The sequence below is a fragment of the Typopeltis vanoorti genome, chromosome 9 (genome assembly GCF_054136105.1).
Source record: "Typopeltis vanoorti isolate ZY-2024b chromosome 9, IOZ_Tvanoo_1.0, whole genome shotgun sequence".
Lineage (NCBI taxonomy): Eukaryota > Metazoa > Arthropoda > Arachnida > Uropygi > Thelyphonidae > Typopeltis > Typopeltis vanoorti.
The window spans coordinates 110,917,347-110,938,047 of NC_143557.1; the positions used below are offsets into that span (position 1 = coordinate 110,917,347).

The 20,701-nt window shown below is 38.2% G+C and overlaps 1 protein-coding gene across 1 annotated transcript in view; it reads left to right on the forward strand.

The window, feature by feature from the left end:
• The window catches only part of LOC150103423 (carboxypeptidase B-like), a 51,986-nt gene that overhangs the window by 14,317 nt on the left and 16,968 nt on the right, over positions 1 to 20,701 (forward strand). Inside the window, exons 4-8 of the mRNA XM_090398162.1 lie at positions 1,711 to 1,810; positions 8,364 to 8,465; positions 11,280 to 11,381; positions 18,007 to 18,114; positions 19,765 to 19,858. Of these exons, the coding sequence (XP_090254288.1) occupies positions 1,711 to 1,810; positions 8,364 to 8,465; positions 11,280 to 11,381; positions 18,007 to 18,114; positions 19,765 to 19,858 (506 nt within the window). The remainder of the gene's footprint in view (positions 1 to 1,710; positions 1,811 to 8,363; positions 8,466 to 11,279; positions 11,382 to 18,006; positions 18,115 to 19,764; positions 19,859 to 20,701) is intronic.

The following is a 20,701-nucleotide window of genomic DNA, read 5'->3' on the forward strand; positions in this document are numbered from 1 at the left end:
ACAAAAGTATTTATTGTTTTGGGATTACTTTGCATTTATCTAATTTCGATGAGAAGAACAAATACGTCCCGTCATCCTTTGTTCGCTAAAACAGCTGACCACTGATCATGACTTTTGGTGCATTTTTTATTTTATTTTTTATGATCCATTATTTATTTTTTTCAGTACTTTTCAAGCAGCGGTCTACAATAATTTCATGATGCTGGCGTTAGAAAATATTTTAAAATTGCACTCCAGACTACTGTATTTAATTCTGCGAGTCACACCAACCCCGGTAGATGTGCTTATTGGATGTACGTGGACATCATACTATATAGAAAATTCCGTAATAAACTAAAACGCAGTAGAATGTAACTTTTTTTTTTTAATCAACAAGTTACATTCGACTTTTCGCCATAGACTTAAGTTGCCAGTTTCAATGCGCCAAACATATACAGTGAGCTCTCATTTAGGACACATTGATATGAACTATAGGTGAGATGATTACGTGATGAGAACTAGGAGTCATGCTCAGTACTTCCTATGTGTTCAGGAAACACCGTGTTACTGGGACTGAATATTTGTAAAAATTGACCTCTAGATCTTATTCGATCTTAAATTAGAGTGCTTGTGCTGCATCTAGAACCTAGAAATCTTAATAATTGCTTTCGAGCAGATGATCTCATCCTGAACAAGCAGTCAACTTTAACAAATATTTGGCTTAATCAGGAAACATCCATGTAAGTTTGCTCTCCACATAGAAACAGCTGCGCATTGCTGTTCTGTTCCAGTCATTGCTTTTCAGATGGAAAGACTTTGAGTGGAATCCCGTGTATGATCCATGTTTCTCTTTCTATACATCCGCAAAACAGAAAAAAAGAAAAAAAAACTGTCGCTCGCGCGCGCGCACACACACACACACACACACACACACACACACACACACACACACACACACACACAATGCACTGGCCTTGTAACCTTAACTGCTTTATCCATATTCCTAAACGACCAGTTACTTAACTGGAACACAAGATCGTCTTAAGATTGTTTCATTTCCTCGTGTGTTTTAGTTAAGAGAGTACCGTAGACAAAATCGCACCACGGGCAGTGTTTTGGACAGCTCTACTCTACAGTGTAAGGTTTTTTTTTCACAGAATCTGTTCTATGAACTTATTTTCTACATGCAGATGTCACATCAGCACACTTCCTGCATTTTTATACTTTTGATCATATTTCATAATGCATTTCATAACTGTGTGTGTGTGTGTGTGTGTGTGTGTGTGTGCGTGCTTCACTCTTGTACTGACATTGGTAGAGATGCAGTAGTTGCAGAGCTATTTGTTTATAGCAAATCAGTAGCCTTCGTAATATGCAATAAAAAAAAATAAAAAAATAAAAAAAGTGATCGCCTAATTTTTTGTTTACATGTTTCGATGTGGAGTAGGGGGGGGGGAAACTATTTATTAGCTTAACATTTACTTGAATAAAAAAAATAATAATAATAATAACCATTTTATTTATATATATATATGTATTTATTTTTATTTTTTTGAAATATTCTTGTAATAAATTACGAACGAAATGTGAAAGAAAGAGATAACCAGGTATATTTTTTATATGAACGCAAGAATCAATTGTTTTCTGAAACATAAAAAAATATTTCTGTGACTGTTATATTTGTAACTATACAACTTTCATATAAGCTCAAATTTTCGTCTAACATTACAGAATTCTCTATCAAGAAAGAATGGCGTCACCTCCAGTAGTAGATGATCTTTTTCTCCATACTTCTGATGCCTTTTTTCTTCGATATCAACGGCTAGATACTGTAAGTGGTACGCTCATTAAACTTCAGCATTATATTAAAGGAAATAAAGAAATTTTAGCGTGCAAGTGATTGTCAATCTTTTAATGCAGTCCTTTCATCTCATCCACTGTCTGTTTTTAACTTGAACTATTTCTTTGTTGCTTTTCAAGAGTTTCACGTTTTACCACTGGGCTGCACTCATTTGTATAGTTTTTAAGTTGTTCCTTTCATACAGCATACGTTACAACGCGCAGACGCGGGTAAATGCGTGCACGTACACCACTTTCCAGAAGTATCGGAACATTCGAGAAGTACGCATAAAGATAAATCAAGGTTAATTAAAAAGCCTTTATCAGAGCTTTTAACTAAAGATGAGTTACCTGATCTCATACGGACGTGGGTTTCCCCTCCTTGGAAACTCTGGTTTTTCATCCCGCAAAAAGGCAAACGGGCCATTAAAACACATGCAATTAACACATATAATGCACTAGCCTCGTAGCCAGAGTTGCTTTGGAAAAGAGTATTTTGGAGCGAATGAATCTGTTGGAGGTTAGACATTTAGACGAGCCTCCAGTCTCAGTTACAACCAGTGCATCGTTAATAGGGTTCAAATCTGTCTAGGACATGAAAAAAACTTTTATAAGCTGCTGTTTGTTTGTTTGTTTGTTCCATCTGAAGATGAGATAGTCGGTTTCATAGGAAGACAGAAAGGTTTTTCTCCAATAAAGCAGGGTTTCTCATTCGACAAAAGAGGCAAACCAATCAGAAGAACAAAGATAGCACACAGTTTAATGCCATAATCAGGAATTTGATGAATATGATAACAAACAAGACAAGCGAGGAGCAAGCGTTAGTGGTTCAATGAAACTTTCATTGAACTTCGGAAGTGGTAGGATTTTCTTCTCCCAAAAACTGGTTGAACATTCAAAAATTGACAAACCTGACACCACACACAAGCACGCAGTTACCAAACATAATTCAGTTGCTTCAAACCCTTAGCTGCTTCGACTATACTTCTAAACAACCAACCAATCCATTTAGTATAAAAGCTCCTTTTTTTTTTCATAAAGTATTAAAAAAAAAAACTCTTCTTTTTCTTTTACCCAGATGTTTGGGTGTTCGAATGCGATTCTTCATTGAACCCATGTTAATCTTATTATACTCGTTAGCTGCCTGAATAACAGAAGCATTATATTTAATTATACCAGAATGTTCAAAAAGTATCTGGGTGATATGTGATTATGCAAAGAGAGTCATACAGCAACCAACTTGGAAAATCGTTTGAAAACAGACCTCGTATCTAAATGCATGTAAATGTTTTGTTCTCATTTCCATTCTACGCTGATGTCTAAAACCTAAGGAGTAGGGACGAACAGTATTTCTGAATTTTATAACCATAAATTCAGACGAATCATCATTTGGAAATTTGTATAACTGACGATTTCGAGTAGAAAGCTGGCACACATTCAAATTTTCGAATGCGCGCAAAGGGATCACGTGGCAGCACTCGACAGAATAAAAGGCAAAAGCCTGCACTAAACGAATTGTGTTTGAAGAAAGCTCTTTTCGTGAAGGATTAAAGTTGCCCACTTGAAAGTCGTAAATTTTCAAAGGCATAACTAGATCATTTCACAGGGGGAAGAATTATTGAAAAGCTTGAAGAAAGCCGCAGAATTACTGATATTACAGAATTTGAATCTCACATAAGTTGTATCCAGGCTCTGGGCAGCGTTTCAAACCGATGGAATGTGTTCCAGACGTTTGCTAAGCTCACTCTACCACAGAGTATGAAGACAGATTTTTGGTTATAACAGCAAAACGTAATCGAGGTACTACAGAAAGTGAGCTTCCAAGCGGCTCTGTTTAAGGAAAGGTACGCGGATATGGCAAGACGTCTGAGACAAGTAAGCCTATACTCCCGAAGGCCTGTAGTCTGGCTCCCTTTATCCACAGCTCATCGTACAGCACGCTTTCAGTGGTGTTGTATCCATAAAAATTGCACAAGACACCAATGGGCTAATGTATAATTTTTATCAGGGTCGGATTAAGACCCATTGAGGCCCTAAGCACTTAAAAGATTTTGGTGCCCCATATATATGTAATTCAAAATATAAACAATAATAAACCATAGAATACATTTTTATTTTTCAAAATGAAATAAAACTTATGGTAAGATGGAAAATAATGTTTATTTTTGTATACTTCAACTTTATTTAGATTTGAAAAGTTATCTCCTACTTTTTTTAATTGCAAAGTCTTTAATCAGATCCTCAAAATTAATCTTACGTAACACATCTGTTTCTATACTTGGTAGAGATAAGGCATTCAACCTGCCTTGTTGCATAGTTGTTCTGATGGGATTTTTAATATACTTCAACTGAGAAAATGAACGCTCAGCTGAGCAGTTTGTGACCATTAATGTTAAAAATATACGAAAGGCAATGTCTACATTTGGAAAGGCACACTCAATATTATCTTCTACAATTATTTTATAAAGTTCAGCATGACTGAATCTTGTTTTTACATTTTTTGTTGCACTGAACTTATGACGCACATATGAGTGAAACTGCTGAAGCTCAGCTGAGACATTAGTGTTCAAGTTCTCAGGGTAAGCTTCAATCAGCTTTTGACAACACTGAGAATACCTTTCAATTTCAGTAGATGATGAAGCCACTGAAGTAGCATTATGTGGCACATCACTTAGAAAAGAAAATCTCTCTGATATTTCTTTGTATATCACTTCTCATCTCAGTTTCAAGTTTGTCAACAATTGTATAAAATGTGGTGATACGAAATTTATCTCTGGCATTCAGATATACTTCTGGAGCATCTCCGTCATTGGGTACCTTCTTTCTGATACGTTTGCGAGTTTGAGATGCCTTGTAATAAACATCTGGTAGCACTTCCTTTGTAGCTGCTTCATATCTTTCAAATTCATTTCGTGAAGTACACAATTGGTCAGCTAATGATCCACACAGATCTGCACATGTTTTTAAGTTGACATCCTCATTCTGCAGAACTTGGCTTACTCCATGAACATTTTGCAAAATCTCATCCCAAAAATTCAACATAAAAACGAAGGAAAGATTTCAAAATTGCTGCTGTTGCCATAGCATGTTCCTCCCATCTGGTATCAGAAAGGAATTTTAAGAAATTTTCATTTCCAATACAACTTTTAAGAATTGTCCACCGGCTGGTTGAGCCTGAAAAAAAAGGTATAGAGCAACCGCACTGTAGAGAAGAAATTAACCACCTCTTGACAGCAGTCAACAGCACTTCGGCCTACCGAATTTAGTGAATGAACTGCACAGGGCACATATATAGCAAACTTGTTTGTTTCTAAAATTTTTTGCTGCGTCCCCTTATAACGCCCAGACATGTTAGCAGCGTTGTCATAAAACTGACCCCTACATTTTGAAAAGTTTAGCTGACAAACTTTACGTAAGAACTGCAACACCTGATTTGCCATTTCCTCATCGGTATGGCTTTTCATTTCCAGAAAGGTTAAAAAGCGTTCAATAGGCTGTCCATCTTTTAAGTACCTAAGTACAACACTTAACCGGTCGATATGTGACAGATCTGTTGAATCAACTGACAAACTAAAATAACCAGAAGATTTTACTTCATCACCAATAAGCACGAGGACCTTTTGAGCCATCAGTTGAATGAGTTCCTCACAGGTGGCTTTGGACAGATAAGAAGGCTTTCCTTTGCCACAATTCCCATATTTCGCAACGTGACCTACTAAAAATGGATCAAATTGACTTATGAGCTCAAGCAGTCCTAAAACGTTCCCATTTTGCAATGATCCAAATCTTTCTTCTGTTCCTCGAAAAGCCAAGCCACGTTCAGCTAACGTACGAATAACAGCTATGACACGCCTCAGGACATGGTCCCAGTAATCACACTCTTCCTGAATTTGTTTTACCAACTGTTATCCCAACCCTACACCTTGTCTGCAAGTTAAGTATGTTAGCATAGAGTCTCGGTGAGTAGCGCTTTTTTCATCAATTACAATAGTATTTCGCCAGTCACTGAACTCTTCTCTTGTAACAAAATGTGAGAAATTTTAGGAGCGAACAGTTTACAAGCAAAACAATAAACTGATCCCGTTGATGGTGAATACAATAACCACTCTATCTTGTATTCCTCACCATTGGCTTTTGTCCCAACAAAAAGTTTCTGCGAACAGTATCTTACTGGTTTGCCACTACTGAAATGTCGGTAAGACTTGTCAAATGGCCCATTGTGGTGTTGACAGCCACTGGGTCCACAAGCAGTCCAATAAGCCACGTCATCAGCAGAGAAATCATGCCACAACCTTGGATATTTTGCTATATTTACTTCATCTTTTGCAGACTGAATCATTTCACCACCATCACCATGGCCCACTAAACTTTCATTTTCATCAGTTATTTCAACCTCAGAATGTTTTGTAAAGCAACTTGCATCGACATTTGCAGTAGAGATATCAAGAGAATTTACAGAGAAAGTGAGGTCAGTAGTGAGACATGTGCTAGATGAACCTGCTTGTGACACCTTGATGATTCCAGCATCATCATATTTTGATTTTGAAGTGATCGAAGTGGTATTTGTGTCCACTTCTGATGACGGAGATTGGCTCTGATCAGGAATTGGTATATAATGTTGTGGAACTTGTGTGAAGAAATCAGTCAGCTTTGCAGGCTTGGAATCTAATTCCAAAGCCTCCTATTGTTTCTTTTTTGATAGTTTTCGCTTTTGTGCACCACTTAACTGAACACGTTTCATCTTGGTTCTTGGGATCTGTTAAATACAGAAATAAAAAGATTATTTTGTTGAATATTAGGTGGCAATCAACACAGTTACACATATCACAGGCAAAATCATACGAACAATTTAATTTTCGGCTTACAGCTGAATCTTGTGCTTTCGTGCTTTAATTAACGTATTTTACCGGAGTCGCACTTCTGCGACAGCTAGGCCTTTTACTGGAGGCGCGTTTCTGAGACAACCACGTGATTTGTTTTATTTTTTCCTCTGGAGCCTTTTATAAGATATAATTTATTAAAACAAGACCTAAAGACAGGAAAATAAGAAATAAAATGGCTACGTTAATTACACAAAATTACTTCATTTGACGCAATGGTAGTGCCAGAAAGCGTCGTGAGTAATAATACGGTGTAAACGAACTGTCATGCATGTGGTTAGAGTTTTATTAGGCCTTCTACACGTCATTATTTATTGAAACAAAGTAGGTAACAGTAAGAAAAGATAAAAACAATGAAAAACTAATTAAAAGTTAATTTTAATTAAATTCGTCATCTAACTAAAGCAGAAATTCTGTGCCCCCCCCCTTTCCATGATGCCCTAAGCACGTGCTTATTTTGCTTAATGATTAATCCAGCCCTGCTTTTTACAGATGATAGTGTCTTTCCTCCGATTCTAGACGACATACTTGATCTGGGGGTGAAAGTGGTACTTCTTACCATGCGCGAGAATGTTCTTGAAAGGGATAGATGCGGCGTTGCAGGGGTCATGGTGTAGGGAGCCATTATGCTTAATGGACGCACCGAGCTACAAGTGCTGGAAAAAGGGACTATGCTGGCGAACGATATTGCAACGAAGATCGTCAACGTTATGTTCCATTATTTGTGGTCCTGTAGGCGAAGAATTCATTTTTATGGCTGACAATGCCACATCACATCGTACACGAGCAGTGAAGATACTTCTCAAGACCGAGGATATTAATCGAATCAAGTACCAGCATCTCAGATCTCAACACGTTTGGGACACAATAGGGAGATGAATTGCTGCTTGAAAATCTCCTCTAGAAAGCAAACAAGGCCTTATCCTTGCTCTGAAGAAGGAGTGGGCCAGTTTGTCTCAATAACTCCTGAATCTTGGTGGTAAGCATGGTACGACGTTGTGAGAGCTGCATCGCAGTTCGAGGGCGGACATATTCCATGCAGAAATGTCTCTCTGCATAGTTTTCTGTATGCACTGTACATTAATTCCTTAACTACGTTCTTAGGAAATTTGTAACTTTTGCCAAAAATGTACTGCAATTTAATCTGTACAAAATTTATAACACATTTTTTGTGTAATATAATTTATTAGTATGCTGGCAATAAATTTATATCCACATTGGCTGTAGTCATGAATTTTTATTCCTATACAGGTAAAAATGTAGTTCGTCCTTACCTTTTGGACACCAGTATAGCTTAGTCCCCCTTGCAAAAGACAGTACGAGCTCGTAAGTTCTTATTTGAGAAGATTTGCATTCAGATCTGCTTCCAAATGGCGCAACAAACCATTCAGTTACGGAGCAACATGGTGTCATCCTGGATTTCTTTCTTTCTGTAGACTTAGATCACAAACTAAATTTGAAATTTTCCAATTTCCTGAAAACAAAAGTATGGGGAAGACGGAATAATAATTTTAGAAAATATCTTGCAAAGAAGCAGAATAATGCAGTATCTAGTGCTCCTAATGAAACAGTCCTGGATTACAAATATTTTAAGCAATTGTTGTAACTATTTAAGTAACTATTAAATTAAGAAGAATTTCAAGTAAAAAGTCCTTTTATTTACAGATTCATCGATTCATACAAAACTTAGCCTCAAGCAATTCCAGAATCGCTTCCGTTTTCTCTCTTGGAAGATCCTCAGAAGGCAAGGATCTAAAGGGTATTAAGGTAGGTAATAACTAGACGTACATCGGCAAAAACTGTTAGAATATTTTATCTTTATTAACAATAGAACTTATTTGAATGCTTGCCATCTAACTACCTGTCTCCATAGTGAACTTAACACTGTGGGGGGGGGCAAAAATCTTGGACAAAACTTCATGGAGCTATTCGTTTATTTTTCTATTATGGCTATTGCTCCAAGCATTCATGTATTTGCTCACGTCGATTAATTATTTGCACCATTGATGTTTTACTCGCAACCGTGCACACTGATTTGTCACTAACGTTGCTCAATCATTGTTCTTGTTTTTTTTTTTTTTTCACTCACTTAATTTGAAATGCGTAAATCCTCTACAAAAAGAAAAGGAATGGTAGAAGAATTAGAGAAGCTCTGACGACATAATTGGTCTTACAGAAACAAAAAAGACAAAAACAAGTAATCTTTTAAATAGCAACTACAAGATGTTACATTCAGGCAATAATGATCAGGGAAAGGGAGATGTAGCTATAACATTCAACGCTACCCGATTTAGATGGCTAGTGTATTACTTTGAAATATTGCTGAATGAAAGAAGAAGTAACAGAATAGTTGGATTTAGGAATGCATTATCAACACTTGAGGTTGAAAAAGGTGGAAAGGCAGCTGAAGTAGATGATATTCGACCAGGTATGCACAAATATGGTCCTGTGTCGTTGTTTTAGGATTTTGCGGTTATGCACCCAAACCATGATACCACAGAGTAACGTGTATCAGTTATGATGTTCTTCAGTCTATTTCTGTTCTTGAGTGTGTGCAATGGTGGAAAGGGGGGGGGATTATTCCTATCTACCTGAGACCAATAAACTCAACCTGGGTTTGAAAAATTCTCGGAAAAATTTCTCGTGTCCCTTGATAGGATTGGAATCCGCAGCTTTCCAACAAATGAACTCGTGTCATTCTTCCTTCTAAAAGATAGTGGCATTTTAAAAATGTTAAAAGCAAAAAAAAAAAAAAATTCTCTAACAAAGTACAATTTCAACAAAGTACTCCTATTTTAATACATACATAGAGAGAGAGAGAGAGAGAGAGAGAGAGAGAGAGAGTGTGTGTGTGTGTGTGTGTGTGTGTGTGTGTGTGTGTGTGTGTGTGTGTGTGTGTGTGTGTGTGTGTGTGTGTGTGTGTGTGTGTGTGTGTGTGTGTGTGTGTGTGTGTGTGATTCCCATTCAAGAAAGATTATAAATCTTAATACGTTAATACCAGGACCGAAGGTGTTTTTTTTTTAATTTCATTGCTTTTTACATAATCCGGAAATACTGCTCGTGAGATCAAACAAGGAACTTTTCAATCCAACAAGCTATGCAGTGATCTCACGCCGAGCAAGGAAATTCATCTTCGACCTACAGACACAATAAAACATCTATTTCCGAGGTGGGAGTCGAAGCCGCAGCCTCTTTAAATGAGCGGGTGCACTAATCATTCGATTAGCTAGGTAGTATTCTGTAAATGACGAAAGTACTCGTTGTAATCGCTCTTTCAACAAGTATACAGTATCCTTCTGAGAAGTTATTATTAATATTTACTCTCCTTTGGGAAAAAGAAGAAGAAAAAGGCATTTTCATGGGCGCTGCTCCACCGAGTTTAGCTACTGCGATTCTTTCTACTAATCATATATAATTACAGTAGCAACTGCTGATAAACATTCATACACAGTTTAGCTCGGATGGATTATTATTATTGTCGAACTTCAACAAGGAGACTTATGTCTTAGATACTTATGTTCAGTGAAGAGCCTCCGTAGCTCAGTCGGTATAGACGAAGCCCTTTGGTTGGATGGAGTTAGCCGGTCTCATAGGGAGGTAGAGGGGGGGGGTTCTCCCGGAAACTCGGGTTTTTCGTTCCTCAGAATAGGCAAACCGGTCCCGTGAACACACACACACACACACGGATCTACAGTCAAAAATACATACTTAGAAGTCCCTCATTGGAGGGCATAACCTCAACCGGTATACACGACAACAGCATCTTATGTTCAGTCAGGAGACTTACATGTTCTGTCGATACCGACTGAGTTATGGAGGCTAGGAAGTGAAGCGAGTGTTAGGTTTCCAAGAAACGCAACAAAAATGGTACACCTAACTTCTTTAGTACTCAGTTATGTGCAATATTTCAGACAAAAGGTTATTATTCGCTGAAACATAACTGTCATACGAAGGTTTCTGTGGTTTAGCAGTTCATAAGAAAGATTCCGGTAATTGGACCACATGTTTATTAAGATAAATAACAATAAAACACAAACCCAACAGTTTCGTAAGTCGTATGACTTACATCTTCAGGGGTAGAAGGTAACTAAAAAGTTTAAATACAAGAAATGAGAAATTACTCAAAATAGTTTATTCTATGCAGTTGTTTAGCCGTCTAACTGTTCATTAAATTGAATATCCGAATGTAACAGTTAGACGGCCACAAATGCATAGAATGAACTGTTTTGAGTAATTTCTCATTTCTTGTGTTTAAACTTTTAGTTACCTTTGACCCCTGAAGATGTAAGTCATATGACTTACGAAACTTGTCGAGTTTGTTTTTTATTGTTATTTATTTATCTTAATAAACATGTGGTTCAATTACCGGAATCTTTCTTATAATAACTGTCATAGCTCCCAATGTAGAACAATAAACAAAAATCTAAACTTTTGGTTTATTTTAAAAGTGCCAAAAGGCATGCTTTATATTTTTGCTTGTGCAATTGTTTTAACTTTGAATTTCTCAAATTAAGCGATGCGACCAAACCGCTCGTTTTAAATTCTTAATTTCACAAATAATCTTCAACATATTTCCAATAGGTTGGAAGCGATGGACAGAATAAACCAGTAATATGGATAGATGGTGGCATTCATGCAAGGGAATGGATTTCACCTGCAACTGTAACGTATATTGCAAATGAAGTAAGTATTTTTGTTGATGTTGTTTTGAATCTGTTTCCTTCTTATAATTATAAATTCAACTTATTAATATAGTTTTAATCTTATAAGCAGTGTATATAATATGCATAGCTTGGAACGAAGTCAGCGGGCATCATAGTGCAAGGAACAGACATGACACCCACCTTAATAAGATGTGTTACCTCCTTTCACTGCGATGACTGCAGCAATCCTGCGGGCATACATTCCACAAGTTACGATAGCAATCAACGTGAATTTTGGACCTTCTCTCTGTGAACATGTAATGTTTACAGAGAGAAGGTCCAGTTCATCCCATAGATGTTCCACTGAGATCAGGGTTCTGTGGCCAGCCAAGTCTAATGACGTTCATGTTCACAAACCACGCAGTTACAGAAGCAGCCTTATGACACGATGCACTGTCTTGCTGAAAGACACAATGGTCAGTTTCGTAGAAACGCCGCAACGTGGGAAGCATTGCATAGATACCTCTCGGAGTTCAATGTTTGTGGCACTACAAACAGAGGTCTGAAGCCAAACCTGGAAAAACAGAACCATACCATCACTCCACCACCTCCAAATTTCATAGTTGGAGTTACCCAGTTGGGTAAGAGACGTTCACCAGGAATCACCACACTGGTCTATCTGCTGGGTAGAGCGTGTAGCATGTTTCGTCGCTTCAAGCTGGTTCAGGTAATGTGGGGCTTTCATAATTGCGGTCCTACCATGGAAACCCATGTTGTGAGCCTCGGTTCCGAATGTTTTTGTGAAGTTGCCTGTCATGTTCGATGCCCGGAACTCCGCATTCGTCGTGTTGGCCGATGACCAGTGTAGTAGGTCGTCCATTGGGGGGTAGTACTTGCCGTTGATTCTCTGCGCTTCCATCTCAGTATTGTATCACTGATTGTTGACCTGGGATGGCCCAATTTGTCAACAATTTGCCGAACAGACAGGCCTGCAACATGGTATCCTATCCTATCACAACGCCGCTTTCAAAACCCCGTCAGTTCCCTTCTAGCAGTCATTTCATCTGGACACAGCTGCATCATATGGAAGAATATGATGCTTGGGAGCATCACATTCTTCCAATTTATACCAGCTACAAACCCGTGACTATTTACATGGCACGAAGCACCTTGCTCATAGGGTTTTCCGTTGATTTCTTTCCAAGCAGCCTACATTTAGTTTGGCTCGTGTAAGCAGTGCTTTATCTCGGGTTTTTCAATGAGGACAATAATATTTTAATGTCGCGAAAAATATGCGGAATCCCAAGATTTTTTTCCATGATTTCTCAAAATTTTGCATTTTCGCAGAAAGCAAGTAAGTAATAGTTATATTGTTCAAAGCTTTAGTGAAGTGCTTGAAGTACTGCACACGAGTGCCTCCATAGTGCAATTGTGAATACCAATGGTACGTTGCGCTCTTGGATCGGAAAAGAACTGAGTTCGATTCGATTCGTGACGAGAGGAATCTTTATGTGGACTTTTTTCAATTGAAGGCGAGTTAGCTGATTTCATACGGTGGAAGCAGGGGGTTTTCATCCCGCTTACAGGCAAATCGGCCATGAGAACACACACACACACACACACACACACACACACACACACACACACACACACACACACACACACACACACACACACACACACACACACACACACACACACACACACACACACACACACAAAATTTACGATGATACCAGGTGGTGTCGTCGTAAAGTTGAAGGTTTGTGTAAGGCAGGCAGTGTAGTGGAGTAATGTGCCCTAACATGAGTCCTTGTAGGAGTCACGTAATAATAATAAATATACCACACGACGAGTAATGGAATTGAGTGAATATACTTTGAAGGGAAGGAAACATTTGAATGACATTTTATAAAACTATTATAAAATGTGAATCTGAAGTACAAATTGATGATCTGATTGAGCTGAAGTATAAACGGAATCAACATCAAGATCGAAACAGTCATTTTATTATTATAATTTATTTTATATATTATTTATTTACAATTAATATTATTATTTTGTAAAAGAGATAAACACGTGCCAAGACCACTCTTTTAACTCGAGAAGTAGAATAACAGGCTGGCTTTAAGGACATATAATTTCAGTTATGAATAGATCATATAAATTTGCCTAAATAATCTTAAGGAAAGTTTAATGAAACACATAATTATGGATGAATAGAATACAGAATCAATAACGGTAAGAAAAGATAAAATAAGAACATTCTTATAAGAATATGATATAAAATTTCCTACTCTTCACATTCATCTGGTTAAGGGCAGATTACAGTTGATTACGGTTTGAGTTCGGTCAGTTTTGGAATTGTGGTGCGTTTATTATATTATGTGGCTTGAAAATCATGCAATTTTTGAATCAGTGCTCTTGCCAAAACAGTTCAGAGTCCTGGAGCAGTGCCGGTAAGACTACAACTGCACGGTAAGCGGTTTTTTTTCTTCTTTCTTTCTTCTTCTTCTTCACATTGACAGATATGGAACAGCAGCCAAACGAGACAACGTTTGAAGAAGTATATCGGGAATTTATCACACTGGGCGAGCTGCTCAACAAAACTTGGCCAGGAAAGGTGAAACTTTATGATACGTTTCCTCCGGTAAGTGTCACAGATGTTGACGCGGAGATTATGAAAGATCAGTCAGAATCGGCAAACCCCACTATTTCTGATTTTCAAGAAGTCCGCGTACACAAAAAGCGGAGAACAACAGATGAACCTCTCAAAGACAACATAATGGAACAACACGATCAAGTTTCGGACTCCACTGCTTCTCCCGGAGAAAAGGTGCCTCCGATTATATTACAAGAGAAGCAGAGATGGGCAGCTTTAAGATCAACAATGTCCAACCTACACATTGGCTATGTAAAGGCTAAAAATGTGGACGAAGGAATAAAGATATATCCTACAATGGTGAGAGACTATAGGCGACTAACAAAAGAAATGGACAATAGAGGTATACAGTACCATACCTTTTCGCTCAGCTCGGAGAAAAATTTAAAAGTGGTCCTCCGCGGCATCTGTGAAGACAGAAGATATAGTTGCTGATCTTCACTTGCAGGATCTACCTCCTGTTAAGGTCAGCAGAATGTACAGATCCAACAAATCTCCCATGCCGTTAGTCCTCGTAGAGATCCATAATATATATATAAAATATCTACAGCTTGAAAATAATCTGTGGGCTCATTGTCACACCAGAGCCACTCCGAAAAAGGGCATCTTCTGGACAGTGCCATAGGTGTCAAAAGTTTGGTCATGCCCAGAAATTATGTAAAACTGAATTTAAATGCTTGAAATGTGGGGCAAGCCACTCAACCAATATCTGCACAAAGCCAAAACAACCCTGGCTAAATGTGCCATGTGCGGTGGCCCCCACCCGACCAAATACAAGGGATGCATTCAGCACCCAAAAAATAGATGGATGGAAACAGCCAAACAGTCCTCTTCCTCTAGTACAATACCAGAGGCCCCTGCACCACAGCCGGAGGCTCGGCGTCCACAGTCAGAGACCTTCAAAGATAGAGTGAACCATAAGCAAACAAGAAGTTATGCTGATGTGGCCCGTACAAACAAATCTAACAGCTGTTATTACAGCCTCTCTAGCCAACATGCTACAAGACTTCAGCTTGTCAAACCCTTCAGCAACCTCCACCCAAAGATTTCTCCATGAAACACAGGTCATCCTCACAGCACTAATTGATGAGTAGAAACAAACTCATTGCAGTCTTTTTGCAGATCACTGCATGGAATGCGAATGGCCTACGAAACAAAATCCTGGAGCTGCAAGAATTCACTAACAGATACCAACCAGATTGCCAACAACTATATTAATCAGCGAATCTCATCTAAGCCCATCAAATCACCCTAAAATAAGGGGTTACTGCCTATACAGAAATGATAGATTGGTCTACAGAGGTGGTGGCACTGCCATCTTCATTAAAAACTACATCAAGCACAATTCTGCGATCAACCCTTCAACCACTAATCTTGAGATCACGGGCGTGGAGGTGTTCACCAGCTTGGCTGCAGACTGCAAATCTTCTCTGGTTACAAACCTACCCGTAAAAACTCTATTACACTCTGAGCTAAATGCTATCTTATGCATCAGAAATTCACCATTATAGCCGGGGATCTGAACTCCAAGCACCCTGCATGGAATTGCAGATCCACCAACAAGAACGAATCCTTTCCAACTTCATAGGATCACACAATGCTGTTGTGGCAGGCCCCACTGAACCAACTCATCTTAGTACGTTTGGAACTGCAGACATCCTGAATATAGCTATTCTGCGGGACATTAATCTTCAATATAGCCTAAGATCATTAAATGAGTTGTCATCTGATCACAACCCAATACTACTTCAGATAGGAAAACAAGAATACCTGTCTCCTAACTCCTATATATCGTGGGAAAGATTGTCGGAAGTGCTCGAGGATAGTATTGGCCCTGTTCCTCACATTTGTACAAAAGATGACATAGAATCTGCAGTTACAAGCCTCTCCCAACTAATTAACTCTGCAATAGCGGTAGCCACATCCTACTATTCTGTCCACAAGCCTGGTCGTCTGCCTGAAGAAATTATGAACTTGATCAGGGAGAAAAAACAGAGCCAGGTAAATATTTCGTAATACTCGTGCGCCACAAGATAAAACAAATCTAAGTAGACTTACTGGGGCTGTGAGAGATGCACTCAAGGCACACAGAGACCATCTATGGGAAGAAAAGTTAGCCTCTATCTCACCGACTGATCACCCTGTCTGGAAATTACTAAAACATCAAAAACAAAGGCAAATCTCTCCCCCCCCTCCAGGGCCTTGTACACACTGATGCGGACAAGGTGGAGGCCATGGCAAGAAATTTGGAAGAGCAGTGCAAACCTGCATATGAAAATTTAGACTTCAATCATATATACAAAATTCACAGACAGGTCAGACACTCACTCAAACTTCCTGATACCAGTACTGATCACATTGTACCCACATCACCTGGTGAAATTTATAATATTATTAAAAACTTAAAGAACAAAAAAGCTCCTGGACCAGATGGCATCTCAAACGGGGTGATCAAGCTGTTGCCTCGAAAAGCTGTAGTGCACCTGACCATTATAATAAATGCAATCTTAAGATTTCACTATTTTCCTTCCACCTGGAAAATGGCTGATGTAATCCCTATACATAAGCCAGGCAAGGACCCACACCTACCGCAAAATTATCGTCCAATCAGTCTTATCTCCAACCTGGGTAAGGTTGTGGAGAAGGTCATCCTCTCACGACTCCAAATCTCAGTAAATGACCTAAACATCCTCCCTAAAGAACAGTTTGGTTTTTGGCAACACCATTGTACTACTCAGCAAATCCACATAATTGTGGAATACATCACCACCAGCTATAACTGGCGCCAGTGCACCGGAGCTGCTTTCCTAGATCTATCCAAAGCATTTGACAAAATCTGGCATTTCGGACTCCTACACAAACTTATCTCAGCCGGTATCTCACTAAAAATGGTTCATCTAATCCATTCCTATCTTCAGAATATATCAATACAAGGAAAAATCAACGGTTCTACCTTATCCCAGCGCCATATCTTTGTTGGAGTGCCACAGGGATTCCTACTAGCTCCATTGCTGTTTTCTATATACATGTCGGACATCCCACACAATTCGATGTCTTCCATCTTGGCTCTGTATGCGCACGATACAGCAATACTAACCAGATCTCTCTCCGTCCCCACTTCATTGCCAGAAAAGCTTCAAGAAAACCTTCTAAAGCTGGAGGGTTGGTTCTTCAAATGGAGATTGGAAGTCAACCCCCAAAAAAGCTCAGCCATTCTTTTCTCGAAAAGGCCAATATCTCCTGCAGAAGATGTGTTACTATTCAATACTAAAATTCCCTGGCAGACAGAAACAAAATACCTGGGTGTAATTCTCGGCAAAAAGCTATCTTTCAACCAACACATCAAGTCTACGTGCGCAAAGGCATCTAAAGCCATAGCTCAGATCTACCGCTAATTAACAGAAATAGCAAGTTCAGCAACAGAATCAAATTGCAGCTATACCTGATGACGATTCGTTATCTGGTATAGTCACCTATGCCTCTCCAGCCACCTATAATCACCTATGCCTCTCCAGCCTGGAGCTATACCTCTAATACTAACATTATCAAAATACAAGTAAAGAACAAATGCTTGAGAATGATTCTGAACTCTCCATGGTATGTTAGAAACAATCAACTTCATAGAGATACAAATATTCCCTATATTTTCTGTTTCCTACAATCCTCAGCATCTAAGTTATTCCTAAAGACGTCCATACACCCCAACGATTTGGTTCAGCAAGCTGCAGCATACGAAGCAACAGACATATTCAAACATAGAAGACCAAAAGCTATATTAACCTCCTATAGCAATGCATAATCTCCATGTCCAATCAGGGCAAGCAAACTGCTCATAATAATACATTTGAACATCCGTCAAGTTTCAAGGGGTCAGGAAAACTCTTCTCCTCGATATAGACAAGTATGAAAGAAAATGTGATTTACAGAATAAGCATTTTTATTTCTTCTATTTATTTTAATTTTTATATGCAAATATAATTTCCGTTAATCCTAATTTTTCTAGTTGGTGAGAAACTACACCAATCCCGAAATAAAACAACTAGTGGATACCTTTGACTGGTATATACTACCTGTAGCTAATCCTGACGGATACGAATATGCCCATACTACTGTAAGTAGTCTCATTTATTTATTTATTTATAAATTAAGAATACTTATCACTAAATGTACTTTCAAAAATGGTTGAAAAATTGTCGTCGTTCGTAGCGTCCACTGAAGCAGTCTCATCCAATCGACCTCTTACTTGTTTTCATTAGAGCCACCGTAGCTCAGTCGGTATAAACGAAGCCCTTTGGTAGGAAACACCTGGGTTCCTCAGGAAACACCTGAGGAACCTTTATCTGGTCTCTTTCGACTAAAGGTGAGTTAGCCGTTCTCATACGGAGAAAGACGGTTTTTTCACCCGGAAATTCGAGTTTTTCGTCCGTCAGAACAGGCAAACTGGCCCGGGAACATACACGGGCCGGTTGTTATTATCTTTAACATGACCAATACTGTTTGCAAAGTGTTGTGATCTAATTAAACAAACTATGGCCTAAATGAGATTTAAGAACTACCGCGATTGGGTTAATGATTAGTTAATCCAACTTCCTGCTCCAATTTCCTGGTTTAGAGACCGAACACAGACTTTTGAAGCCACTTCGGGCCTCTCCACTAAGAAGATAGTGGACGATGGCCTATCCGACAACAATCGTCTTCCACCTAAAGCCTACGCAAACATTCATGCCACCCTGAGATTCGAGTCCATAATCTCATGGTTGAATAGAGGATACGCTATCTGCTCTGCCAACCAGCCGGTATTGATAAATGTTAAAAATAAACGATCATTCGTTATTTGAATCATTCCGGTAATGTCAAATAAATAATATTAAAGCAAATAAAATTAGAACTGCTAGATGCCAGAAGTTGCTATCTACCGTATTCTCACCACTCTAATTAAGTGTACGAAACGTTGGTAAAAAGAACTTAACCTGTTGATGATGACTTTCAAAAAAAAAAAAAAAGTTAATTATTATTACCCAAGACCTCATGGAGTCAAAGAAAAAAAAGTTAAGGCTTGAAGAGTTTTGCCTTATTCCCTTGTAGAATGAAAATGCGTTAGAGGATTTATTCTATAAAATTCTTCATCCGAAATAAGAAAAGAAATGCCATATTAACCAATATAATATTAAACAAATGATAATTAACGATCGCAGTTCAGCTGTTTTTGAAAATCCCACTAAAAATTCTGCGGAAACCTGATTAAAGACTGCCATACTTTCATTTTAGTATGGCTGTACTTATTAAATGCAACATCATTTTCAACCCACACTAGCTATATATAATAATCGGTTTGATTATTTCAGATGGTATACAAATATCTAGTATAGAGATTCTCAAACTCTGTAATACTCTTACCATATAAATATATCAGTGATATATGTACGGAGATGTTATGTTAGGAATATGAATTCCATCACCTTAAGAAGGGTACATACCTGTATACAGAAAGATTAGTAGTAATACTCTCAAAAAATGGTTGAAGTGACGGACAGTGTATTCACTTACTTACTGGTCACTTTGCATATTTCACCATTGAGTTTAATTTTGTTATAATTTACCATACTGGAAAATAAATGTACAAAAACTTAATCCCTCCCCAGCCCTCTTAGGAGAATCTCTCTCTCATATATAAAGTTGGAATACCTGAATTTAACTTGATTTCATTATTAATGATACTTCCATTTTAATTATACATATTCGTAATTTCCATCTTTCTTAGGACAGAATGTGGAGAAAAACTCGATCAAAAACAAATTCCATCTTCGGATGTTTAGGAGTAGATCCAAACAGAAACTGGGGATTTCATTGGAATGGTAAGTCTTTTTGCTCTTATTATACAGAAAACGTCTTGAATACTTATCGCTATAGTATTTGCAAGTCTCGCTCACAGTTGATTCCTAGTCTCCAATAAATGGCAAGAACTCGACTTCCTAAATCAAATATAACTGGGAAGGAGCTATCTCCATATGTACTTATGTTTGCAACTACATGTATTCTGGCTTGTTTGCTGATTTGTAGCAAGAAAAAAACATAATTACTTTTAATGTTTTTAAGACATTAAAACCAAATTTTGCCTTATATTTTTAATTCCAAAATGCAAAACCTCGTCATGAGTTCACAAAGTTCCAAATGTTCTCACATGCTGGGTTAACGTCTAGGATAATTATATAGGAGGACTTTTCGACGAAAAATGAAATTAGTCAGTCTCATATACAGTTCGCAGAGTTTTTCCTTCCTAGAATCTTTGTACTCCTCCCAAAGAAGGCAAGTCGGGAGGACGAAACTGACAGGAATACTACACTCTCCTAATGGCTTTAGCTATCACTAATATTAACCATCCGACAGTGAACATATAAACTAATTCTATCAAGTAGGTATTAACATTCCAGCTTTCTATGTTTTACGGTGCTATTCTCTCTATGAAGATGGTAATAATTATTAATATTATTTATTTTTTTTAAAGAAAGGTTGGAAACCTGCCTAGTCTGTGTAGCTCAGTGGAAGTGGTGTTTGCACTCCTCAGCACTAAACCGCCCGAAATTCAAGTCTAGTCGCCGACTAGAGGAACTTTTTCTACGCTTTTCTTCGACTGGTTCCCGAGTTAGTTGATCTCTGGCATGGGAAAACGGGTTTTTTGTCCGTAAATTCAAGAAAAT